Source organism: Lynx canadensis, chromosome C2 (assembly GCF_007474595.2).
Source record: "Lynx canadensis isolate LIC74 chromosome C2, mLynCan4.pri.v2, whole genome shotgun sequence".
In the NCBI taxonomy this organism is placed as follows: Eukaryota; Metazoa; Chordata; class Mammalia; order Carnivora; family Felidae; genus Lynx; species Lynx canadensis.
In genome coordinates this window covers 86950859-86968287 of record NC_044311.2, presented here as the reverse complement: position 1 = coordinate 86968287, position 17429 = coordinate 86950859, and the positions used below count along the sequence as shown (strand labels likewise).

The window sequence follows — 17429 nt, the reverse complement described above, 5'->3', positions numbered from 1 at the left end:
ATTTGCTGCAAGTAAGACCTTTCATGATTTGGCAGGGTTGCTGAACCTTCCTCCTGGCACTGACCAGCAGACTGGGGTCTGTGCAAGGGCCACAAGGCAGCTCAGTGCATGCCCTCAACCATGCCCTCTTTAACTGCCCCTTGATTCAGCAGCACTAGCCCCATCTTTGGCTGGGGTCATGCATCCACAGACTAGCCTTGCACAGAAATTCAATGTCTCCTAAGGGGCAGAGAGTGTTTTTCTCCTGACTATTTCACCAGCCTTAAGAAATCATACCCCTAGGAGCACCTGAGTGGCTTAGTAAGTTAAGCATCTGACTTTGGCTTGGGTCATGATCTCACGGTTAGTGGGTTTGAGCCCTGCATCGGGCTCTGTGCTGACACTCAGAGCCTGAAGCCTGCTTCAGATTCTGTGTCTCCCTCTCTCTGCCCCTCCCCAGCTTGGGCTCTGTCTCAATCTCTCTCTCCCAAAATAATAAATAAACATTAATTTTTAAAGAAATTTTTAATGTTTTATTTATTTTTGAGACAGAGACAGAGCATGAGCCGGGGAGGGGCAGAGAGAGAGGGAGACACAGAATCCAAAGCAGGCTCCAGGCTCTGAGCTGTCAGCACAGAGCCTGACGCGGGGCTCGAACTCACCGACCGTGAGATCATGTCCTGAGCTGGAGTCGGACGCTTAACTGACTGAGCCACCCAGGTGCCCCAACATTATTTTTTTTTTAAAAAGAAAGAAATCATACTCCTAGTACACCAACTTTTCCTCCCTTTTTATGATTTCTTCAGCTATATTTCTCTCACCCTACCTACTCCAGTCCAACTAAAAACACAGAAGATTAGGTGTGTAATTTAATTCAATAAACATTTTATTATTCCATCTGTGCTAGGGGCTGGAGATACAAAGGTGAATAAAACCCAGGCCTTCCCCTAAAGGGTGAACAGGAGAGCAATGGGCTAAACTTGTTACTTGTTACTACCTAAAGTGCCAGTTGCTACAACAGAAAGCTGAAGGCCAGCCAACTTATTCCCAAGATGGGCCCACTTTTCTCTGAGCAGGATCGTAAACAAGGCAACATCCTCTTCTTTCCAGGATGATATTCAAGAAGGCATTCACAAAGCAAGGGACCGACAACTTTTCTTCTTAACAAAATGTTAGCACTGTCCTGATGAACAGATTAACATAGGCCCTCCTGCCTAAAACCTGGTTGGAAGCCAAGCCAAGAGCCAGATGTAGCTTTCATTTGAGGAGAAAAACCCAGGGTGAAAGCCCATTCTGAGGGTGAGGTAGTCCTGGGATGGAGGGAGAAGGAAGGGAATGCAGGTGTCCTGTAGAATCCCACAGAGGGCAGCCAACAACCAGGTGTGGAGGGCTATGGAGTCCATGGTAGAATGAATGCAGAACTCCCTCTTCTCCCTTTCCCCTCCCCTCCCCTGTTTTCCTCTCCTTTCCCCTTCCCTCTCCTCCCTGGTGACAGAAGAATTCCTGTATCCTGGAGGCATCTGGTGCTTCAGTGGCTCCTCCCTGATGGGACAGAGCTGGGGCCCAGGGGGCTGTGGAGGGGATACAGCAGCCCCTGGACCCACATACTCCCTTCCTGGCTTTGTCCACTCTGTGGCTCCAGAGCCTGGGGTTCTCAAACTCATTCCCTGGACCTGTCCACTTACCTCTTCTCTTGCCAGTACCCATCTTCTTCCCAGAATGCTTCTGCCCGCTTCATCTTGTTCCCTGCCCATCAGGCTTTCCCATCCAGATCTCCTTTATCCCACTCCTGACTCTGCTCACCATCTGACACCACCTCCTGACCAAGATCCTGAGGTGGGAGGGAGGGGAGTCCTCTGCTTTCCTCGTTCCGCATGAGAAACAGCCATGGCTCCGCAGTTCTCCACACGCTCTATCCTGTGTCTCCCCCCCATGCCTTGGAGTGTGCTGTTTCCTCTGCTAGGGAATCCCTTTCTCCTCTCTTTACCGGGCTATTTCAAGAATCAGCTCAGACACAATGGAAGCCTTCCTTGATCTCTCACAGACCCTTTCCTTGGCGGTTTGCTGTTCCTCTGAGCTCTTTTCGTGTCCTGTTGACCTCTAACATGGCCCTTACCATATGACATTTAAATTGCTGGGAGATGTGTTTGTTCCCTTAACCTGACCATGAGCTCTTCAAGGACAAGGCAGGGTCCAAGGTCAAGGGCCATGTCTCGGTCATCTTTGGATCCACTGCGTGCACAGCAGAGCCAGCCACACAGTGGACACTCAGTGTATACCACTTATTGAACTGCACTGAACACGAATGAAAAGAACACTGGTGGATTAATCAGCTCAGGCTGCCATAACAAAACACTACAGATTGAGTGGCTCAAACAACAGACATTTATTTTCTGGAGGCTGGAAGTCCAATATTAAGGTACCAACAAGGTTGGTTTCTATTGAGGCCTCTCTCGTTGGCTTGCAGATGGCCACCTTCTGGCTGTGTCCTCACATGGCCTTTTCTTCTGTGCTTGTGTGGAGAGAGAGATTTGGAATCTCATCCTCCTCTTATAAAAAGATGCCAGTCCTGGGCACCTCGGTGGCTCAGTCGGTTGAGCATATGACTTCGACTCAGGTCACGATCTCACGGTTCGTCGGTTTGAGCCCCACATCAGGCTCTGTGCTGACCGCTCAGAGCCTGGACCCTGTTTCAGATTCTGTGTCTTCCTCTCTCTGTCCCTCCCCCGCTTGCGCTCTGTCTCTCTCCCTCTTTCAAAAATAAATAAGCATTTAGAAAAAAAAAGATGCTAGTCCTACTGGATTAGGGTCCTACCTTTATGGCCTCATTTAACGTTAATTAGCTTCTTAAAGGTTCTATCTACAAATATAGTCACATGGGGGGGTGAGGGCTTCAACCTATGAATTTTGGGGACACACAGTTCAGTGCATAACAACCGGTGAACTTGAATTTAGAAGATAAGAGCTCAAGTACTAACTTTACCTGAACCCAGGTGAGAGCTTTTAGGCATTAAGTCTGTTATGTTCTAGGAACTTTAACTGCTATATCTGTGACCTGTGACCAATTTTACAGGGTTGTTGAGAGGCTGAAATGAGGCCATGGCTGGAAGACATTTTATGAACCGTAAGTTCCTACACAATAATAATGACTTGCAGTTTACAATGTGATTCAAAATTCAATATCATTCAGCCTATGCTCAAGGAATCATTGTTACAGGCATACCTAAAAAAGAAGTTTGTTTACAATCCATACCCACTTCTTACAGAAGGGATTCAAGACAGTTTCTGAGGAAAACTCTCTCGCATGAAAGGGCATTTACCTATCACTTCTCACAGAGGCTGCAGAAAAGTCCCAAGAAGCTGTTGATGAAATGAATGACCACCAGGAGAATCTGGAGGAGGCTGACGCACAGAAGGGTGGAGAAGAAGGACACGTGCCAGATGACGGCTTTAGAAGGCTCCAGGCAGACAGAGTTCCAGAGTGAACGGTCATACAAATAATTCCTATCCCCAAAAATAAGGAGACCAAGGTTTGAGGAAAAAGAAATAAAAGCCAAATAAGCAACCTCGATAGAAACCTGGTGCCTCCCCCAGCCAAGGTCAAAGGACTAGACTTTTGAGGGTAACTATTGTTGCTGCATCTGCAAAATTCTGAGCATCTTCCCAGAGAAAGGAGATGCTAGAATGTGTGACCAAAAGGAGTTTGTGTGTCTTTCTGTCATCTTTCTCTGCCTCTGTGAAAAGACTCCATCCATTTACCTGTTATGCAAGTCTTTGAATGGGTAACCATATTTCCAAGCTTGCATCTGATTGAAGGATGAGGCATCGAACATGCATAAAGGGCCATCTTTCAGGGCTACACCAGAAGTGATAAAGCAAATCAAGGCTCCTAGAAAAGCCAGGCTACTGGACAGCAGAGCAGTGAGCATCTGTAGAGGGAGAGAAGAAGCCATAAGGTGAGACGGGGTCGTGACCAAGTGGTGGGGTGATGGGGACAAGTCTAACTTCTCTGGTGCTCAGGCTTCCCCCCATCATATCACATGGGGATAATTCTGCCCCTGGCACCTCCTTTAAAGGATAACCAAGGCAAAGGTGACTGATGTGGGGTCAGTGGTAGAGCCAGGAAGTGTGGGGGGTAGGGAGGGAGAGAAAGCACTGAGAAGGGGGAAGCAGTAGCACATGGACCTGGGTCTCCCTGACCCAGCAGGCTCTGCAGAGCTTCTCAGCAGGTTGGCATTAAAAGCTTTTATACTCAGACTGTAGCCATTCAGCCTCTGGGTTGAAGGGTTTGATTGTCATTTTGCATATGCCCACTTCTGACTCTTCTAAGGGAAAGCTGTGTTCTCAAAGGTTCCATACTCCCATCCCTGATTCCCCACTTTCTCAAATCAAGCAAGAAAGGAAGCAGGGGAGGAAAGAGGGAAGGAGGGGAGGAAAGAAAGGAGGGAGGGAGACAGAGACAGAGAGAAATGACAGTCAACTCTGAAGTGACTCCAGTGCTGTCACTGCACTTTTCTAGTCTTTGTACCACTCACTTCCCTCCTAAAAGATAACAATGAGTTGGCAGGATTCTAGCTTGCTTTTTTTTTTTTTTCCAACGTTTTTTTTTTATTTATTTATTTTTGGGACAGAGAGAGACAGAGCATGAACGGGGGAGGGGCAGAGAGAGAGGGAGACACAGAATCGGAAACAGGCTCCAGGCTCCGAGCCATCAGCCCAGAGCCTGACGCGGGGCTCGAACTCACAGACCGCAAGATCGTGACCCGGCTGAAGTCGGACGCTTAACCGACTGCGCGACCCAGGCGCCCCTCTAGCTTGCTTTTAAATTGGCTTCTTTCTCAGGATACTAGGTCATTTTCTCCCTTGCAAAGAGTACATATTTTAAATTTTTAAATAAAAAATATATATATGTATGTATATATGTGTATATACATACATACATGTATATATACACATATATACATACATATGTATATACATATATGTACATACATATATACATAGATATAGCTTTTATACAGAATCACAGAGTCATTTTATGTCAAGCCAGTTTGGAGCTTGGGAGGGGCCAGGGAAAGGCGCATGGTCAGTTTTGACTCTAAGTTAAAGATTCGAGGTGAACTAGTCTGATGGAAGCCTAGGACAGTGGCTCTCAAAATGTGATCCCTGTCCTGGCAGCATCACATCACCTGAAAACTTGTTAGAAATGCACAATTTCCCACTCCACCCCACTCTGAATCAGAAAATCTGGGGGTGAGGCCCAACAATCTTTTTTTTTTTTAATTTTTTTAATGTTTATTTATTTTTAAGACAGAGACAGAGCATGAATGGGGGAGAGTAAGAGAGAAGGAGACACAGAATCTGAAACAGGCTCCGGGCTCTGAGCTATGAGCACGGACCCCGACATGGGGCTCGAACTCACAAACCGTGAGATCATGACCTGAGCTGAAGTCAGATGCTTAACCAACTGAGGCACCCAGGCGCCCCCCTGGTTTTGGTTTTAACAAACCCTTCAGGGATTCTGATGCAGGCTTAAGTCTGAGAACTACCCACTCGCCTAGGGGAAAACCAGGAGAGACTGAGAACAGATTGTGAATGAAATGCGTGGGTGTTGATATTTAATTCTTTAGCATATAATTCTGAATCAGAGGAATTCCCAGTACATGGGCTACAGATAGCAAAGCAGGCTGTAGAGTTACTGCAAGGAGGCCACAAGTTCATGTGTCTGAGACTGAATAAGAAATATATCTTATACTATGTACGTACTGAGATTTTTCCAAAATGCCACTGTAATTAATAAGTGCAGATTTATTCTGGGCCTCAGTTTCATTATCTGTAAAATGGAGGAGTTAGACTAGAATCTAGTCATTAGATGATTTCTGGAAGTTTTTCTAACTCTAAGAAAAGTTACACAAAATAGCCAGGAAATTTTCTATCAGACACATGATTGCAGTGCACTTAAATCGTGTCCATATTGTTCAATAGGCTAAAAATAATAGTAACAGTTCCTACACGATTATAGACATTTCTGGCTCATTAAACACCTACTCTGTTGACTTGATCCTGTTCACTCCCATTTTACAGAGCAGGACCTGAGGCTCAGAAAGGTTAAGGAAGTTGCCCAATAGCTTAGGATTATTAAGGGATACAGTAAGCACCTGACTTCAAGCCCCAAGACTGACATTGCCTCTTTACCACTCTGCCTGTAGAGTGACAGAATGTAGGGATATTCCAGGTGTTAGAAGAGTAGAATCTGGTGCTTACACTTTGACAGGGCCCACTTTCACTGAAGCAGCCATATCTCCAGCCCGTCAAGGAGATGAGGGTAGCTGCAATGAGTACCTGGGAGAGGAGAGAAGAAAGGTAAAAAGAGATTGGGTAATTGACATTTCTAGCTGCCACCTGTGGCTGTTGAAATAGATTGGCTGGGCACCTCACATGGACTTGATTATCCTCTCTTTCCCAGAGGGTTTGGCTTTGACTATCAGGACCCAGTTGGGTGACTAGCCTGATCTGCCTCTCTGGCCGGCAACGTTTACCCCTGGCCTGCTAGTCCCGAGCCAAAGTTCAGCCACAAGACCTGACAAGTCTTCCTAGAGTCTCCTATTCCTCAGAACTGATATACAACCGAGACCAGCTTGCTAGGTCAAGAATTCTTTTTTTTTTCTTTAAGATTTTATTTTTGAGTAAATCACCCCACATGGGTCTTGAACTCACCCTGAGATCAAGATGGCACATGCTCTACCCGTTGAGACAGCCAGGCGCCCCCAAGATCAAGCATTCTTGCAAGGAACCAAAACATGACTCCCCTACCACCTCCCTGTTCCACCCCGAGGGGTGTCTGGCAAAATCACACCTGGGGAACTCAGAACACTTACCATGAGGCCTCCTCCCCAGAGCCCAGAGCCCAGCATGGCTTGCTTGCCAATGAGGCCTCTCAACAGGTAGCTCACATCCCAGTTGGGAAAGAGGAGCACTGTGTTGGCTCCAGCAGCAAACAGGGCAGTCGTCCCGAGGCTCAGCCCCAGGATGCGGGAGCAGGTCCGTGAGCATGCCATCACACCAGGAGAGGACAGCATCCTGGAACCAATGGACGGAGGGTCATGGTGGCTCTGCTGCTGGGAGCATCAGGAAGGAGAACACTCATAGCAAGGGTGGGGTGGGGGAGACAGACTACAGATACTATGACCTCCCGGGGTACAGATCAAGAAGAGCCAAGGAACCTGCTTTGAAACGCTGCCTTTTATAAATATGCCCCAATGGGTAGGATTTAATTGCTCCATTTTCTGCCAACCCCCACTCACATGCACACACTCCTCATCCCCTCATGTTTTGCTGTACCTCTGTTACAGCTAGTGATTATTTCTATTTGGTACAGAAAAAAATGTTTAAAGGTGTCACCCTCTCTCTTTAAAAAATGCCATTTTATTTTTTTTTTTTAAAGATTTTATTTTTTTATTTTATTCTTTTTTCAACGTTTGTTTATTTTTGGGACAGAGAGAGACAGAGCATGAACGGGGGAGGGGCAGAGAGAGAGGGAGACACAGAATCGGAAGCAGGCTCCAGGCTCCGAGCCATCAGCCCAGAGCCTGACGCGGGGCTCGAACTCCCGGACCGCGAGATCGTGACCTGGCTGAAGTCGGACGCTTAACCGACTGCGCCACCCAGGCGCCCCAAAAAATGCCATTTTAAAGATGTCTACTCTTACCACTTCCATTCATTATTGTGCAGGAAGTGCTATCCAGTGCAATAAGAAAATAAAAAGAAGCAAAAGCCATACAGATAGGAAAGAAAGAAGTAAGGTAACATGATTATCTATGTAGAAAACCCAAAAGAATCGGGGAGCCTGGGTGGCTCAGTCAGTTGGGCGTCCAACTTCAGCTCGGGTCATGATCTCATCGTCTGTGGGTTCCAGCCCTGCATCTCCGCATCAGGCTCTGTGCTGACAGCTCGGAGCCTGGAGCCTGCTTCGGATTCTGTGTCTCCTCTCTCTCTCTCTGCCCCTCCCCCGTTCAAGCTCTGTCTCTGTCTCTCTCAAAAATAAATAAATATTTAAAAAAAGAAAAAAAAATAAAATCCAAAAGAATCTATCAAAAAGTTACTAGAACTAGTAAGTGAGTTTAGCAAGTCACAGGATAAGAACTTAATACACAGGGGTGTCTGGGTCCCTCAGTCTGTTAAGCATCTGACTTTGGCTCAGGTCATGATCTCATGGTTTGTGAGTTCGAGCCCCCATCAGGCTCTCTGCTGTCAGCAAAGAGCCTGCTATGGAACCTCTGTCCCACTCTCTTCTGCCCCTCTCCCACTTACACGGGCTGTCTCAAAAATAAACATTAAAAAATTTTTTTTTAATTGAAAAAATTAATATACAAAGATTTTGTTGTATTTCTATACACAAACAATGACAAATTGAAAAAATTAAACAATATCATTTAAATAGCATAAAATAGGGGCACCTGGGGGCTCAGTCAGTTAAGCATCCCACTCGTGATTTTGGCTCAAGTCATGATCTCACGGTTTGTGAGTTCAAGCTCCACATTAGGCTCCATGCTGATAGTGCAGAGCCTGCTTGGGATTCTCTCTCTCCCTCTCTCTCTCTGCCCCTCCCTCACTCTCTCTGTCTCCTGTCTCTCTCTCAAAAATAAATAACTTTAAAAGATTAAAAATAAATAATAGCATAAAATAGAAAATACTTATGGATAAATTCAACAAAATATGTGCAAGACCTGTGCACTAAAAAGTACAAAAGATTCCTGAGAAAAATTAAAGACCTAAATAAATGGAGAGATATACAACATCCATGGGTCAAAAGACTTACTCTCATTAACATGTCATTTATCTCTAAATTGATGTTTAGTAGAGGCATTTGGGTGGCTCAATCTGTTAAGCATTCGACTTCAGCTCATAGTCTCGCAGTTCTTGGGGCTCTGTGCTGACAGCTCAGAGCCCGGAGCCTGCCTTGGATTCTGTGTCTCCCTCTCTCTCTGCTCCTCCCCTGCTCTCTCGCTCTCTCTCTCTGTCTTTCAAAAATAATGGATTTTTTAAATAAACATTAAAAAATTAAAGGGGCGCCTGGGTGGCGCAGTCGGTTAAGCGTCCGACTTCAGCCAGGTCACGATCTCGCGGTCCGTGAGTTCGAGCCCCGCGTCAGGCTCTGGGCTGATGGCTCGGAGCCTGGAGCCTGTTTCCGATTCTGTGTCTCCCTCTCTCTCTGCCCCTCCCCCGTTCATGCTCTGTCTCTCTCTGTCCCAAAAATAAATAAACGTTGAAAAAAAAAATTTTTTTTTTAAAAATTTAAAAAAAATTGATGTGTAGATTCAATGCAATCTCAGCCAAAATTCTAGCAACATTTTGTTGCAGAAATTAACGAACTGAATCTCAATTTAGATGGAAATGCCAAGGTCCTAGATTAGCCAAAATAATTTTGAAAAAGAACAAAGTTGGAGGACTTACACCATGTGATTTCAAGACATTATAAAGTTACAGTAAAGGTACAGAAAGTAAAGTGCTGGTGCATAAAGACATACAGACCACTAGAACAGACTAGAGAATTCAGAAATAGACATACACAGATATGAGCAAATGATTTTTTTTTAACATTTATTTTTGAGACAGAGAGAGACAGAGCATGAACAGGGGAGGGTCAGAGAAAGGGAGACACAGAATCCGAAACAGGCTCCAGGCTCTGAGCTGTCAGCACAGAGCCCGACGTGGGGCTCAAACTCACGGACCGTGAGATCATGACCTGAGCCGAAGTCAGACGCTTAACCGACTGAGCCACCCAGGCGCCCCGAGCAAATGATTTTTGAAAAAGATATTATTTCAGTGGGAAAAGGATAGTCTTGAACAGTGCCATGACAATCTATGTGCAAAACAATATATATATAATATTATATCATATATATATGATATATATATATATATATATACACCATGACTATTACTGTAAACCATATTTAATAATTAGTTAGAAATGAACCATAGGCGGGGCGCCTGGGTGGCGCAGTCGGTTAAGCGTCCGACTTCAGCCAGGTCACGATCTTGCGGTCCATGAGTTCGAGCCCCGCGTCGGGCTCTGGGCTGATGGCTCAGAGCCTGGAGCCTGTTTCCGATTCTGTGTCTCCCTCTCTCTCTGCCCCTCCCCCGTTCATGCTCTGTCTCTCTCTGTCCCAAAAATAAATAAATGTTGAAAAAAAAAAGAAAAAGAAAGCAAAAAAAAAAAAAAAAAATGAACCATAGTAAGGAGAAAACATTGGGACTTGAGTTAGAAAAAGACTTATTAGATAAAACACAAAAAGTACAACCCATAAAAATGAGAAGTTAAACTACTTCAAAATTAATTTGTTCTACAAAAGACACCATGAAGAAAATAAAGAAGCAAACCACGGACTGGCAGAAAATATTCACAACATAAATTTTGTAAATGTGTATGTGAATACGAGTGCATACACATCTGATAACACACTGTAACTAGATTATATGAAGAACTCTTACATCTCTATAATAATGAGACAGGTTGATTTAGAAAATGGCAAAAGGATTTAAACAGATATTTCATTCCATCTCACAGAAGAAGATGTATGGATGACAGCTAAGAACAAGAAAAGATGCTGAACATCATTAACATAAGGAAACACAAATTAAAACTAAAATAAGATCCTATTGCAGACCCAGCAGAATTGTTTCCGTTAAAAGGTTGGACTACACCAAGTATTGGGGGGGATGTGAAGCAACCAGAACATTCATATGTAGCTGGTGAGAATGCAAATGGTACAAACCACTTTGTATTTTATTTTGTTTGTTTTTAAGCCCACTTATTTATATGAGAGAGAGAGACAGAAAGAGAGAGAGAGAAAACACACAAGTGGGGGAGGGGCAGAGATAGAGGGAGACAGAATACCAAACAGGTTCCGCACTGTCAGCATAAAGCCCGATGCAGGGCTCAAAGTCAGAACCAAGAGATCATGACCTGAGCCAAAATCAAGAGTCAGTCACTTAACTGACTCAGCCACCCAGCGCCTCCCCCCCCCACCCACCCCCACCAGACCACTTTGTAAATTAGCTTGGCAGTTTCTTATAAAGTTAAACATTTAACTTACCAAATGATCAAGTAATTCCACTTCTACATGTTTATCCAAGAGAAATGAAAGTACACGTCCACACAAAGATTAGGACTTGAATGTCCACAGCAGCTTTATTCATAACAACTACAAGTTTGAAAAATGGGAACAACTTAAGTGTCCACCAACAGATGAATGGATAAACAAAATGTGGCATGTGCATATAATGGAATATTATACAGCCATGAAAAGGAAAGAAGTTCTGAAGCATGCTACAACATGGATGAAACTTGAAAACATTATGCTAAATGAAATAAGCCAGACACTGAAGGATAAATATTGTATTATTTCACTTACGTGAAATATCCAGAGTAGGCAAATTCAGAGAGACAGAAGTAGCGGCTACCAGAGACTGAGGGTGGAGGAATGCGGAGTTATTGTTTAATGGTTACAGAGTTTCTGTTTGGGGTGATGAAAGAATTCTAGAAATAGATAGAGGTAATGGTTACCCAATATTTTGAATGCAATAGATGCCACTGCATTGTGCACTTTAAAGTGTTTAAAGTAATAAATGTTATGATATATACATGTTAACATAATAAAAAAAATTAACTGAAAATGAGAAATAACTCAAATGTTCATCAATAGGTGAATAAATAAATTGTGGTATATCCATTCAACTGAGTACCTCTACCAGGCAATAAAATACGAGGTTATTGTTTTTTTAATTATGTAACAATGAACTTGAAAAATTACATGTCTCAACTAGATAAGGTGAAAAATGCCACCTCGGCACCTTTACTTATAGTCGTTTCTCCTTTTTACATTTTCACTGATACATGCGCTTCTTGTTGTTTTTCTAAATGTGAATTAGAATAAGGCTGGTGAGATTTGGTAGACTCCTGTCTATACGGATCTGAAAAATATCAGTGCTTTGACATTCCGAAGAAGTTGCCTGTTGCTGCTTTGCAATTTAGCTGAGTCCATCTCACCGTGAGGCTCTTGACACTCCCCTCCTAACACATTACTTTGCACATAATCAGAAAATATGTGTGAATCAGGGACCCGCTTCTCTCTTTTACACACATACATACACATACATACATAATAAAATATCTCAGAGTTAAAAACATTAAACACAATGTATATACTTATAAGTTCTATGGAAAAACTAAGCAACATCCGTATTAATACAACCAGCTTACAAAACAGGTCGCTACCACTAATATTATTGAAGCCCTATGTGTGCCTATCGATCCTACCCTTTTTCTGGATTCCTTCCTAGGAAAGACTATCCTACATTTTTTGTCATACCTTTTTAAAAAAAATTTTTTTTTTTTTTTAAGTTTATTTTGAAAGAGAGAGAGCACGCACGCAGGGTAGGGGCAGAGAGGGGAGAGAGAATCCCAAGCAGGCTCTGCACCGTCAGCACAGAGCCCAGTGTAGGGCTTGAATTCACAAACCATGGGATCGTGACCTGAGCCAAAACCAAGAGTCAGGCACTTAACCAACTGAGCAACCCAGGCACCCCTATCATACCTTTTCAAAAACAGCTTTGTGAAGTGCCTGGGTCACTCAGTCGGTTAAGCATTTGGGCTTTGGCTCAGGTCATGATCTCACGGTTCGTGGGTTCAAGCCCGGCCCTGCACTGACAGCCTGGAGTCTGCCTTGGATTCTGTGTCTCCCTCTCTCCGCCTCTCTCCCACTTATACTCTGTCTCTCTCTCAAAAATAAACATTAAAAGAAAAAAACAGTTTTACAACTTACAAAGTCAGTTCTTAAAAACAAAAACTTGATTGGCCCAGCATTTTGTATTTGTCCGGCTGCAGCTCATGGTAAAGAGTTTGGTGCCAGACACAGCGCTGAGCAGGCCTTTGCATTGGGGGTTATGTTCCTGTGCCCTTCCCATCATTCCCCAACCCCTGCAGCCCCTAGGGACCTTTGCAGCCCCTAGGGACCTTTGCTTCCCCTAATCTCAGAGCCCAAGCTTGCCTCTTGCAACTCTTCCCAAGGGAGAACTTCCAGCTCCAGGGGCTAGTGTTTAGGGTGGAGAGTTGTCTCACTGTGTGCCCTTGCCCCAGGGTATTTGCTCCTTAAGCCATTTTTCTCACAGTGAATAAAAGAACTTGCCCCTGGATGAAAGTAAGTTCAGGCCTCCAGGGAGAGGGAGTTGGAGGTAGGGTATGGGGGAACAGTGACCCTTAACCCAGGGATGGGAGGAAGCTGGAGGGAAGTGGGGACCAGGGATCAGGAGGGATGCTGTGGTTTCTTCCCCCTGCCCTCTCCCATTGGGCCCACTGCAGGAGGCCTCTTTTCCTGAAGTACTTGCTGCTGCAGCCTCGGGCCTTTAGGGTGATGAGCTGGCCCTGCTGTCGGGAGACAGGGCACCTGTAGGAAAACAGTTCTCCCCACAGTCTGCCCACCACCCTTCAGGATGTAAGTGCGTGTCTGCGCAGCCTCCCTCCCAGACTGTTCGGTCATTGAGTGCAGGGCTCTCAGTGTGTCCGTGTCGGCTCGAATTAACCCCTCAGGGGCGTTAGCAAGTAACTTTAACCCGCACCCCCTCCCAGAGGACTGACATCTTGTCAAGGGCCCAAGTAAGGACCAGTGTGTGGTTGGACTTTCAAGCATACGCTGTAGACCACGGGCTGGGAGGAGCTTTTGTTCAGGAATTGGTTGGGCCACCTTTGAATCCACCTGTGACTAAGGCCTGTCTAGACTTAGATAACCACCCCCCTCCCGCCTGGACGATCCCTTCTGTGGAAATATTTCTTTTTTTTAAAATTTTTTTTTTTTTTCAACGTTTATTTATTTTTTGGGACAGAGAGAGACAGAGCATGAACGGGGGAGGGGCAGAGAGAGAGGGAGACACAGAATCGGAAACAGGCTCCAGGCTCCGAGCCATCAGCCCAGAGCCTGACGCGGGGCTCGAACTCACGGACCGCGAGATCGTGACCTGGCTGAAGTCGGACGCTTAACCGACTGCGCCACCCAGGCGCCCCTCTGTGGAAATATTTCTATCAGGAAAGAGGTTTATAAAGGAAACTAAAATAATATAACACGCAGAGGGAAAATTAAGAAGTTGAGCACGGCCTTTGGGATGAGTGGAATTCAGAGAATCCTGGCCGTCCACTAATCTTCTAAAAAAGCATTTGCTGGGCTGCCTCAACTAATTCAGATTAGTTTCAATTTCACTCCTTCTCCCTGACTCTGTTCCCCAAGAAATCACAACATTCTGAGAAACATTTCCACAACTCTGAGCCAGAAATTAGCAGAGTTTGGCCAATTTGATCTCTGAAGAGAGAAGCAGGTTCGTAAGGTGAAACCTTAAAACCAGGCTTTCGGGCAGGCCCTGTTTTATTTTTATTTATTTATTTATTTTTTTAACATTTATTTATTTTTGAGACAGAGAGAGACAGCATGAACGGGGGAGGGTCAGAGAGAGGGAGACACAGAATCTGAAACAGGCTCCAGGCTCCGAGCTGTCAGCACAGAGCCTGACGCGGGGCTCGAACTCACGGACCGCGAGATCATGACCTGAGCCGAAGTCGGCTGCTTAACCAACTGAGCCACCCGGGCGCCCCAGGCAGACCCTGTTTTAACCTGTGATCCTGGCCGGGTAAACAAATCACTGGCCAGATGTCTAGGCAACAATAGAAGTGATCCGCTAAGTCATATGAAGGAAAAGACTGCATATTCTCTGTGTGTCTATCTACCTCACTCATCACCCTGACAGCCTTTTCTTTCATTCCTTCAGCAGTCAATATTTATTAAGTGTAAGTGACTGCTTTCTGGCAGTCACGATGCTAGGAGCTGGAGATACCACGGCGAATCAGAGACGGTCTCTTCTCTTGAAGAGCTTAAAGCCGAATGGGGACAATGACAGGGCAATAAACAGGTGCTGAGCAGAGGCGTCCAACCAAAGGTGTAATGGAAGCACACCAGGGACCGCCTAATCTTGTCCTGCAGAAGTGAGGTAACACCTTCTGGAGGAAGTGCTGACCAAGCTAAGACTTCACAGACAAGAAGGCATTAGGCAGGCAAAGTTGGCAAGGAAAAGTATCCTAAGCATGTGGAGAAGCCCAAAGTTGACAAACCGAGGCAAAGAGAAGTGACGTGAATTGCCTGAAGCCACACAGCTGCTCTGTGGCAGAGCCAGGTCTCATTCGAGTTGGAAGTTTGTGCCCTTAACTGTTAGGCCATACTGTTCCCTGGCTATCTCCTGACTGAGCCCTTTCATCTCTGCTTACCTGCATCCAGTGGCAAGAATCAGGATGGGAGACAAAGAAGCTGGAGAAGGGCTCTGTCTTCAACGTAGGCCTGTGCTCCCACAGCCCCGGCCGGGACTGTGACTCCTGCAGGGCAGGCCAGAGGCTCCCGTTTCAGGACCCTCCAAGAGGGCAAGGTGGCTCTGTATATATGGAGAGGTCACCCAGGCAAGCGAGCCTGTGAGTGTACATGCGCCCCCACACCACTGCCCACAGGCCTCCATTGAAGGAATTTTCTCTTCTTGGTGAGCCCTCTCCTGATGACCCACCCTCTGCTCATTCTCATGTGACCTTAAGGAAGGAACCAGGAGCCATGGCCTCGTGAGCTAAAGTGTCTCAATGAGTCAGACAAGAACCCGTGAGAAGTACCTTATACTCCCGTCTTTCTCAAGCAGCAATACTTTTTCACATACTAGCAGCCCGTATCTTTCACTCATTGCAGAATTGGGGCTCTTTGGAAAACCAGCACTGGGCAGAGCAGCCACCATGTTTTCCTTATCACCCTCCTTACTTTGCTGACTGGATATGTTGCATGGTTCCTTTACTAGCCTCCTAACTTTCTTGTTCAAGCCCCAGGCCACCACCATCTTGTAGCAGTCACACGAGAGTGCTGAGCATTTTGTGGTGCTCTCTGCGTGGGAGATCTCTCACCCCCTTCTGACACTCTCCTATTCAAGATTCAGTTCAATCATCCCCAGGGAAGTCTTCCCCGATTTCTTCACTCAGTTAGGCACTTCTTTCTCTATGTTCGCACTGTACTTTATTATCTTTTAAACTGAGGTGTTCTATACACACAATAAAATATGCCACACTTTTATTTTTTAAAAGATCTTTTTAAAATAATCTCTACACCCGATCTGGGGGCTCAGACTTACACCCCCAAGATCAAGAGTCACATGTTCCACCAACTGAGCCGGCCAGGCACTCCCACAAATCTTAATTATAAAACTTAATGAATTTGTATATGTGTACCCAGGGTAACTGGGTCATTACAAATCAAGATACGGGACATCGCCAAAATCTCCAGAAGATTCTAGTATGTCCCCTCTCATCATTATCCCTATCCCCAGTGTATTTATTTTGGCTTTTATCACCAATTAGCTTTTGGCTATCTTTGAATTTCATATAAATGGAATCATATAGTGTGCACTTTTTTGTGTCCGGTTTTCTTCACACAATGTTGTATATATAAGATTCATCTTTCATATAATTCATTCTTTTTTATTATTCCATTATATGGAATTATATTACAATTTATTCTACTTGTTGATGGACATTTAAATTATTTCCAATTTTTACCTATTATAGATAATGCCACTATAAATATTCTTATATATGTCTTTTGGAAAACCTATGCACTAATTTTTCTAGGGAATATACCTAGGAGGGGGATTGCTGGGTCATAGGGTAGGTGGATATTTAATTCTAGTAAATGATATTGTTAGTAGCCCAAAGTGGTCCTGCCAGTTTGCACCTCCCAGCAACAGTGTGTGAGTTCCAGTTACTTCCCATTCTCACCAACATTTTTAATTTTAGGCATTCCAGTGGTTTAGTAGTTTCTCATTGTGGTTTCAATTTGAATTTTCTTGATGAGTAAGCACTTTTTGTACACTTACCCGGCCATTTGGAATTCTTTTTTTGAGAAGTTCCTGCTCAAGTCATTTGCTCAGTTTTTATTGGTTCTTTCTTACTGATTTGTGGGAGTTCTTTATAACTCCCAGACATGACACCTTGGTCAGATGTATGTATTATGAATGTTTCCTCTCGTCTGTGCCTTGCTTTTCTGCTGATGATGATACCTTTTGATGAAGAGAAGTTCTTGATTTTAATTAAGTCCCATTTATCAATCTTTTCCTTTACGGTCACTGCTTTTTGTTGCCCACTTCCAACGGCATTTGATTTACCTGTGCTGTTTTTATGCCTCTTCTCCCACAACCGTGAGATCCCTGAGGGCAGAGGCTGTATCTTACTCTGTTCTGTATACCCAGAACCTACCATAGAGCCTAGAACTTGGTAGGAGTTCAGGAATCACTTGGTTAATGAATTAATTCATCCACCAGACCAAGTAACACGCATAGTCTCTGTGCACAGATTTTACTTCTAATGATGAAAACAAATAATC

The 17429-nt window shown here is 44.7% G+C and overlaps 1 protein-coding gene across 1 annotated transcript; it reads right to left on the bottom strand.

Annotated features, from left to right (window-relative positions):
• Positions 1-2708: 2708 nt before the first annotated feature.
• Positions 2709-15412, bottom strand: TM4SF19 (transmembrane 4 L six family member 19). Its single transcript, XM_030328726.1, has 5 exons — positions 15290-15412; positions 6858-7059; positions 6244-6321; positions 3739-3908; positions 2709-3483 (listed from the first exon to the last, which is right to left on the bottom strand). The coding sequence occupies exons 2-5, from the start codon at positions 7056-7058 to the stop codon at positions 3303-3305; spliced, it is 630 nt and encodes a 209-aa protein (XP_030184586.1). The 5' UTR covers position 7059; positions 15290-15412; the 3' UTR covers positions 2709-3302.
• Between the last annotated feature and the right edge of the window lie 2017 nt (positions 15413-17429).

Excerpts from the sequence above, each read along its gene's own strand:
- TM4SF19 (XM_030328726.1), bottom strand. The coding sequence starts at position 7,058 with ATGCTGTCCTCTCCTGGTGTGATGGCATGCTCACGGACCTGCTCCCGC. Across the intron at positions 6,322-6,857 it reads TCTGGGGAGGAGGCCTCATG|GTACTCATTGCAGCTACCCT; the intron begins GTAAGTGTTCTG and ends CTCCTCTCCCAG. Across the intron at positions 3,909-6,243 it reads AAAGTGGGCCCTGTCAAAGT|ATGCTCACTGCTCTGCTGTC; the intron begins GTAAGCACCAGA and ends CTCCCTCTACAG.